Source organism: Micropterus salmoides, unplaced genomic scaffold, assembly GCF_014851395.1.
Source record: "Micropterus salmoides isolate LMB-PRFRI ecotype aquatic unplaced genomic scaffold, ASM1485139v1 Ms_hic_scaffold_2, whole genome shotgun sequence".
NCBI classification, from domain to species: Eukaryota; Metazoa; Chordata; class Actinopteri; order Centrarchiformes; family Centrarchidae; genus Micropterus; species Micropterus salmoides.
Genome location: NW_024041150.1, coordinates 29,509,047 through 29,518,525, shown reverse-complemented (window position 1 = coordinate 29,518,525; position 9,479 = coordinate 29,509,047). Strand labels below are relative to the sequence as shown.

Genomic DNA, 9,479 nt, shown 5'->3' with positions numbered 1-9,479 from the left:
TCGCAGACAAGCAATAGTATTAAAGGAAACAGCTTTGTCACCACCATTGCAACAATACATTAAGCTAGGAACTTCAGAGAGAGAAGGGCAGTCTTGCCAGAAAATAGCTCTACAGTTAAGCAAACTTGTGTTTGTTGTCCCCAAAGTCACTCTTTGGAAGAATGTCAACAGTTCAAAAGGAAGAAGCACCAGGACAAAATAGTCTTTCTAAAGGAGAAAGAGCTTTGCTGTGGCTCTTATTTGCTGGGCACAGGAGTCGTAATTGTGAAAAGTGTTTGACCTGGAGGATTTGTGGTCACCCTAATGTGCCTCATTGTAGATCTTGTGCTGTATTTGATGCTTTGTTGATGCTTGTGTGTTGTTTCTCAAATGTAAGTCGCTTTGGATAAAAGCGTCTGCCAAATGAGTAAATGTAAGAGAGACAAAGCAAATGCAGACACGGAGCAGATGACAGATCCATCAAAGGGGGCAGAGTAATCCAATTGTATGCATTTCTGGACCCTGGCAGTTCAGCCACTTTCTGTTTAGAAAACCTCATGCAAAGGTTTAGTCTTTCTGGCAAACAAACCCACTTTCTGCTACAAACCATGGAACACGAAAGGGTGATGTGAGCATATTTATTGCCCAGGCTGGAGGGGTCTGGTGTTGAAAGCAATATCTTCTATAAGCTACCAGAAGTCCTCAGTCAGACAGATTCCCAACTTAGAGGCTAATGTCGACCTATTGATAGATGTTGGAACCTTGGGAGGTCATAAACGGATCATATGAAATAAACACAGTATTGGCTGACACGGCTTAGGAGCAGATGTTCCTTCAGTCCTTGTCAGCAGTATTTCTGTATGCTGGTTGGAAGAAATGCTAAACAGTCAGTACAACCATGATTTCAATGAGAGCGCTACAGAGGAGAAAGGTCCTTCAATGGAAGATATCAAGATCATGGAGATTGTGTAATATTCTGCAACACCTGAAGATGGTCATTTCAGCTTGAAGCTGCCCTTTAAAATGAACAATGTAGTACTGCCCAACAACTTCTTTGTAGTAACACAAAGGATACTTGGTCAGAAAATGAACTTCCTGGATAATGAACAGTTTTATGAGGAGACTGAGGGTGTCAGGATTCATGTAGAAGGCCTTGCTGCACTGAACACTGAGCTATCCCAAAAGGTACTTGGACTGAAAGAGCAGCTGTACACCTACCAAACTCCGCACACTGGGAATATCTACTGTCAGAAAGTTGCTTGACAGTGAACAGTTGCAACGGGTTCTGCAGTGGAAGTAGAAGCAGCTTCAGCAACTGAAGAAGAACCACTTCCTGTTGAGGCTTCCAACCTAAAACAAAAGGTAATAACCCCCAGTGATAAACTGTTTGGCTAAAATGTAACGTCAGGATGGTAATGACTCCTTAATTTGATGTTGTTTTGACTTGTAATATTCAAAACAACTACAGTAAGATTTGTACACTCAAAACATATGAAAAGTTTAAAAACTACCCCACAGTTTATACAAGTACAGCATGTACATTCACTGATTGACAGAAATTTAACTGGCAACTATTTTTTGATAAATCATTTTTCACATAGAAACATTTTATGGTTGCAGCTTCACAAATGTGAAGATATGCTGCTTTTCCTTTTGATTATTTTAATGTATTTTTAATAATTTTGAGGATTGTACTGACAAAACAACATTTTTTAATATTTATCAAAATGTTTACAGTCGATTAATGGAGAAAATTATCAGCAGATCATTCCATAATAAATAAAAACTGTATCAAGTAATCATGTATGTGTTACTGTTAACATAAATGCTCATGATAATAAAAGTAAAGAATAAATTGTATAAAAAGGAATAAAAAGAAAACTAACACCACAATACCAAAACACTGTACCAAATAACTGCATAATCCATAAAGATGGGTCATCCAGTCTAAACAAAATACTGCATGAATGTTCATCTGTCCGTCCTGGGTTAAAGGCTCTTTTTCTTTCATTTGTCATGTTCATCTCTTTGGCTTGTAAATAGCTTGTTTGACCTGTTGGTGGTGCTGTGACTTCAGATTTTTGGCTTTTGCAACACACTGTAGACCGTGTCAATTTGTGTGGGGCGTTGTGCTTCATCCAAGGTGGCTGACTGTGAAGCCGATGCCTCTTGGATCTTCTTGTGTCCTTTTGTGTCTTTACTGCTGTCACTCTTTCTGTGAGAGGCAGTCAGATTTGGTACCTCTAAAACGCAGTAGACAGAATCTACTTTCGGACTTTGCTCTGACCCCAGTTCCTCTCTTGATAATCTTTGGCTGATGGTTGGGCAGCGATGTGTGGCTTCCACGTTTTCATAAGAGGCCTCAGACTGACCAGAAGAAGAGGTAGAGCCCCTGGTCACAGGGCGTGGCTCTGCCTCAACTGGCTGGCTTTGTGTTAACTGAGTCATAGACGTCTGTGCCTGCAAATAATGCAGTAACATATCAGGCCTTTGAACAAAATGTCAAATGACAAGACACATCCTAGCATTAAAGATAAACTGAATTCACCATCCTGTAATCAAAGTCTTCTAATTAAAGTTCGGCTTACCTGACGGTGATGATATTCTGATGAGCAAAGCCCCGTCATTAAAAAGAATATAAATGTAAAGAGGAGTATAAACACTGCAATAGCTATTACTATTACTATTACAGTGATTGGTTGTGTTGCCTCTTTATGTTCAGGATTCGTTTTATTAAAGCCTGGAAAGACATGAAAATACATTTTAGTAACTAAAAGTGATCAATTAAAACTACTTAAAATCATCACATCATGCTTACACATTGCCTCCATGCTTTCAAAAGCATTGCTTGTGCTGACATGGTTGTGTCCACTGCAGACAACAGTTCTGTTGTCAGAGGAGATGGTGATGTTGACTTTCACGAATGATATCAGAGATGTTCTGCAACTGACTCCATTACACACAGACCACGCCCAGTCACCCTGGACGGAGCAGTTGACTGTGATGTTGCAGAATCCAGCAGATTTGTTAGAGCGCAGCACCTTCATCCTGATGACAGGTCTGGAAACAGTTTCTGCAACAGCCACCCAAGCAGATGAATTAAAATGCATTAGATCTGTGAACTAGATTTGTTGGTACCCTCTGATGGCAACTAGTAGGACCCACGACAAAACAATGAAAAAGACATGCAGATTCCAGCGCCCAATAGCACTGCGGCTGTTACGGTGCTACCTTTGACTTGTACTGGACATTTAGTATGACAGGTGCATAATGCTTTACGGCATCAACACGACTCTTCAGCAAGCAAGCTGTAAGATGAAGCAAAAACTATATAATGTACAATGTAAGTTCTTTGGAAGAAGATATTTCAGTATGGACACCATGCAGCAGAGGTTGCAAATAGACTGCAGAAGGCATCTGAGGAAGAGACCGGACAAGAGTAAATACTCTTAGTTGTTGGCGTGAGCTAAAAGAGGTGAAAGAATGCAGGACAGATGACGAGCATTAGGTAATGGAAGCTAAGCCGAGCAAGAGGCTCAGTGCCAAGCAGAGCAACAAAGCTTAGAAAACTACCAATGCAAGAACATTTTCAGAAATGTTACCGATGTCCAAGTATCTAGCAAGTTTGCTAACATCAACTCAAGATTTATAACTAGCGGCAAGTGACCGAGAAACATTTTGTAACTTTCTACCATAAAATTGTAGCTGGTGGAGAGCAGTGCCAGTGTCGTGTCAATCTTGCTAAAAGCCATGTGAGTGGGCAACATAACCGGGCTCAGCTCAGCAGCCTTTATTTACATATCGATAACTAATTGAAGATAGGTGAAGAGACCGAAGAGGACGTTGGAGCTAAGAAGAGAAAAAGAGAGTGACCCAGCAGGAGGCTCCCGGACATTTGCGAGAGCTTTGTGAAATAAAAGGCTGGAAGACAGTTGCCAAGCTGGCCTTCTTTCTGTTTACTTGCTTTATGCATTATCAAAGTTTTGGACCTACTATTTTTTGATCATAAGTAATATTATCACAAAAAAAACTAAATCTTACATATCTTACCTAATGTTGCTTTAATAGCTGCCCGTGACATTTTGAGCACAGACTTATGATACTGTAAGTACAGACAGTCGCTGTCTTAAATACCAATAATCCATTTTACAAACACATGCAACATACCACACATATTCATACCACACTTGTTGCAAGTTGCCATCAGTCAAATAGCAATAAAAATACATGTCATATTAATATTGATACACTAGGCTACATATATACATGTGGTACATAAAGAAAATCCCAATACACAAAGAGAAATACATGTATCCCCAGTAGTTTGTAACCCATAAAGGATTTTGTCTGTTTAACAGTTATTATATATATACTATATAAAGTGAAAAGTGACACCATATGTAAAGAAAAATATTTTTAGAAATCAAGAACATTCAAAAGTGTTATTGCAAAGACATGACACATGGTTCTCATAAAAATGTGTCAAAATCCTCATTAATGCTTTTAGGGGCCAAAGTGTCTCCTGTACCTAGAAGTGTTCACGCTGTAAGAGTACAGAGTTTATATTTTCCCCTCTTCATGTATGTACAGTGATTTGTTTAATACCTCAGTTCCCACATATCTGAGAGTAGAAGTGTTGTGTTTCACCTTGGAAAAGTGTGCAGCCACAGGACTAGATGTTACATTGTTTCTGATAGTGCTGAGCGATACAAGTTCTGGAGGTTTCACCAATGTATGCCAATTCACATGGACATTTGAGCATGTATACTTAACTACTACAATAGGAAGCACAAAATCAACAAAAGTTATCTACACAAGCCTCAGACAAAGCCTCATGCCCCATACAAGTGATCATAATTCATAGACACCATGAAGTGCACAGTGCCTCCACTATACAGTATTTGCATGCATAAGTGTTTTGTTATTTATTTATTTATTTCCCTGGCTATTGTGAGCCCCTACAGTACTACTGCATCCCTAGCATTTGACTACACTGCCTACATGAGCAGCTCTGATAACACCAAATATACATGAAGCCACATGCTCTTTATCAGACATGATACTTTAAGACATAAAACCTTTACAACTAAAATCATTTTAACTTTTCACATATTGTGTTAAATACTAACATGAAAATGAATGAAGGGATGTACGATGGTAAATGCCAAAAACTAAAATGACCTACTCTGTATTTTCCTTGATCTTTGTGTGGTCGTTTATTTGTAAACTGGACTGTTGACCTTTTAGAAGTCACAATTTAAAAAAGTAAATGCATTTTAAAGAGGTAGGTAAGGTTAATTAATTATATTGTTCTATGTTCATGTCAATAAAGGTTTGAGAAAAGTTTTAAAAGTTCTAAGGTTAAAGCTAAATACTGCTGATAAAGAAACTTTGTGTGTCTCATTGTGTTGCAACAAATCAAGAAGATCCATACCTGTAAAAGACAAATAACTATTTAGAACTTACCTTCAACAATTAGTGTGTGGGTCTCAGTAAATAAATTAAAGTCAGAATCAGTGATACTGACTTTATAGGTGCCACTGTCAGTCTCTGTGAGGTTCTTGATACACAAGGAGTGGTTCCCCGGATCATAATCCACTTTGTCTTTGTACCTGGGTGTGATGTTGTTATCAGTAACAATAAGTTTATCATCAAAAATCCACCGATAACCTTGAAATGGTGGTGATTTTCCAACTTGTAGACATAATGAGCTTTTTTTCACCCGGTAATGCATCGTTGGTGGGTCCTCTGCTGTAACCCCTGATAGGAAACATTACACAATATCATTAAAAGAATATCATTAAAATACATTAAATTGTATTACCTTAGAAAGTTTCATGCAGCACTAATGTGAATAAAAACATAAAGAAAAATGTCATAAGCAATGTTTGTGAATTTAATTGTCTTGCCTAGCTGCCTAAAGCATTTGTGAAGATGATGATGTTGTTATTCAGCTTTATTTTCAAGTCCCTAAACTATGAACATTAAAATTAAGGGATGTCCATATCCAATCTCAAAAGATCAGTATTGGGGCTGATTAAGGCATTTTTAACTGATCAGATTTTACTCAGGAAGCTTTCATGCACAGCAACACGAGCGCAGTTATCGTCAAATCTCCAACTCTCCACTGTCTGTCTCTCCTCCACTCCGTTGAGCTTCATGTGTGTGTCAGAGCAGGGCTGAACCCCGCCTGCGATGAATCACCACACACCATACAGCAAAATTATTAGCAAAAAAATTATGCTGTTTATTTATGTAATTTATTTAGTCTCTTGTGTTTTACTGTCATCTATGGTGCCTGGTGTTTCACAGCCCAGCCACTGTTCGGAGCAGAGACAGACAGCCAGGGAAGATGTACAGACGACGACAATCAACAGTCATGGGCTGAACCAAAGCGACAAACACTGGAGGATACTTTTAAAAGGAGAGAGAAATTCATTTGAGACCGCGACAAGGCCAAAAAGATTACACAGAGGGTTTGTCATTTTATACTTTAGTTTGTAAGAAATTTGAATAAAACTGAAAAACAAAATGGAAATGTAAATAGAAGATTTTGTAATGCTGCTTGAGAACCAGGCGCACAAAGGCTAAGCTAATAAATTCAATCACCTAAGACCAACTTTATAACTCGTCATAACACCAAAATTGATATATAACTTAAAATAACTATTGCATATTGGAAAAACTTTACAGCACTGAACATTTTGTTACACCCTGTTTCGTTATGAAACCTCACATGAATAGTTAATAAATTAATAACATGCACATTACAGTAGTTTTTCTTCATCTTACCTGCAATAATCCAGCAACTCAGAAGTAGAAGCATTTTCAATCCACTCAAAATTCTTTGCACGCAGTGTGAACTAGTCTGAAATTGTTAACAGGAAACTAGGTTTTATATGAAGATATGATAGCAGGTGTCAAAGGGCAGGAAACTGTAGGCAGTACAGTTGTCACTTTTTCAAAAAATCCAGTTCCAATGAAAGACCTAACACATAACACCTTATTTGTTTAAATTAATTTGAATGAAACCCACATAGCCTTATACAAACCTACACTGTAAAACTAACTTTGCTCTGTTAGATCACAGTCTCTTAATTGCCTCATTTGAGAAACAAGGTAAACAGGTAATCAGGTAAACCAATTTTGTAATGTTACAGTAAGATAGTTGCATTTTATAAAGTCAGCATACAGCTGCATCATTATGCACAGCTATTTTTTCTACGATGTTGAAACCAAAAAGCTTCCATGCATTACTACTCAGATGTTTGGTGTCATGGTCAAATGATCAGCATGGCAGAAATCGGAGAAGTGATTACAGACTGAAGATTTAATGTTTGTATGTCTGACTTCCCTATTTGTGAGTTAGTGTGATGCATTTTACTTGTAGCTTTGGTTTGACGTTCAATCTGATATTCAAACAACAACATGAATAGGGTTTTCCTGTGGTTTCTGTAGGAAATAAAACCAGTTTCACAATAAGTGACTCAATCTTATTGTCAGTCTTGGTCTCAAAGAGATGGCAATGACAATTGCAGTGTACAATTTGTATCTGACACATAAGGTTTAAAGGTACAAATACCCTGTCTTATTGTTTTCAACTTTATCCATACCCATACAGTACGCCATCGCATTATCAAGGTAATGTCTGCCTATTAGCTATGTGCTGCATTCTGAGTCAAAAAAAAAATTACCTGCTGAGATGTCGTCAGTGGGGATTTCGAACTCATGGAAACTACAGCCAGACTTTTTATCTGAAAAAAGCACCATGGAAATTCTGTAATATGTGACAATATATATAATTGATCACTACCGTATTAGACTATATATACTGTGGTAAATTCTCATAATCTGGTACTATAGTTAACTAGTACAACACTACTATCACATGTAAAGTCAAAGCAGAAAATATAAAACCTTAAACCTATAAACCTTAAACTTTAAATATCAACTGAATACAGAATTACACTTCTGTGCTCTCCTTTGAATGAAAAATCTGCGCTGCAAAGGCAAAATGACGCCTACATGACAGCACCTCCTCCCTGTGTATATTCAAAACTGTTGTGTTGTACCGGGAATTAGAGACTAAATGCTGCACCGCTGCAATCCTGCAGTGTGCTGCAGCTCAAGTTCAGCCAGGTTCAGCTGAGCTTCTTTTTTTTTTTTTTGCATCCCCACTGAGGCAACGCAGCTGCCCTGTTCAAATGAATAATGGGGCTGTATTTTTTTTTGACAGTGCTGTAGTATGTCACACATATATCACTGTTAACAAAACACTGTTAGTCCTTTAGCATGTAAGCAACAGTTACCATCACGTCTAGTTTTCAGTCCAGCTTAGCAGTTAAACAGAACTGTCGTGATTCGTCCTGACTCTTCTGTTTCCTTTGTTTCAGTCTGTTTCCCTGTCTTGCTTTGAAAAGGTATGTGTCGTGTGTTCATCTTGTCCTTGTTTTGTTGTTAGACAAAATGTCTTGAGTGACTGCGCGCCATGCCACCTGCTATGTAGGCTACATCATATACATATGAGTTACATCCTTGGAGTGTAAAGGTGAGTTTCTGAAGAGGTGCAACTGTATTCTTAACTGAAAGCAAAAGCTGCATGTATGATGTAGCCTACATGGCAGCTGGCACGGCATTCACTCTGATTTGATGGACTAAATAAATACAATTTTTCATCCTCAATTTGTTTCCCTTCATGGGCCCCTAACACTCGTCGTAGTTTTGTCCGTGTGCTTGTCTGTTCTCGGTTTATTTTGGTAACAGGTTATGTCTGGTTTTGTCTTCTACTTGTTCTTGTGTGTTCCTGGTTTAGGTCTGTTGATTCTGTCAGTTTGGTCCTTGTCTCAGCATCTTTTTCTGCTTCCTGTCTTAGTCTGAAGTTGTCTGCATCTGTTGTTTGTAGCTTGTTTCCTGTTTTGTCTTGATTACACCCCAAGTGTCTCACCTGTTTATTCCCTTCCTGCTCGTTAACCCTGTTGTTGTGAGTACACTTTCTGTTCAAATTAATGATCAGAACACATCCTGCCAGCTCTAGTGTCTTGCGTTTGGGCAGAATCCCTGCCTGCACTGAGCGAAATCCTGACAAGAACTCAGAGACGTAAAGGCTAAAGCAGCATTTCTGACCTCTAAAAACTTCTTACTTTTATGTATTTTTATATGTATTACTATTTACTACCAAACTGAAGATATCTTAGCTCATGCAATTGATTGACAGGTAACCCTCTGATATGGTGTCTATTATCACATCTTTGCATTTTTTCTTTCGAGCCACTTTATTAAACAGGATTAGACTACCCAGTCCTATATTATTTGTAATGTACTACCACTTCCCTCACTGCTTTTTTTTATTAATAAACTCTATTGTAGCACTCCACCACCATGCTACACTGTGTCTAACTAGACTGTGTTTGATGTGGATTTTAGGTATAGTACGGTAGCTATCACAAGTTTACCTAATATAAGTGCAGAACAGATTATACACAACCTTTCTGGCCTAATCA

At 38.2% G+C, this 9,479-nt stretch overlaps 1 protein-coding gene across 1 annotated transcript; it reads right to left on the bottom strand.

Annotated features, from left to right (window-relative positions):
- Window positions 1-603: 603 nt before the first annotated feature.
- LOC119913351 lies at window positions 604-7,953 on the bottom strand. The gene is made up of 6 exons (XM_038732762.1): window positions 7,674-7,953; window positions 6,772-6,847; window positions 5,446-5,739; window positions 2,798-3,052; window positions 2,568-2,719; window positions 604-2,439 (listed from the first exon to the last, which is right to left on the bottom strand). The coding sequence occupies exons 1-6, from the start codon at window positions 7,707-7,709 to the stop codon at window positions 2,053-2,055; spliced, it is 1,200 nt and encodes a 399-aa protein (XP_038588690.1). The 5' UTR covers window positions 7,710-7,953; the 3' UTR covers window positions 604-2,052.
- Between the last annotated feature and the right edge of the window lie 1,526 nt (window positions 7,954-9,479).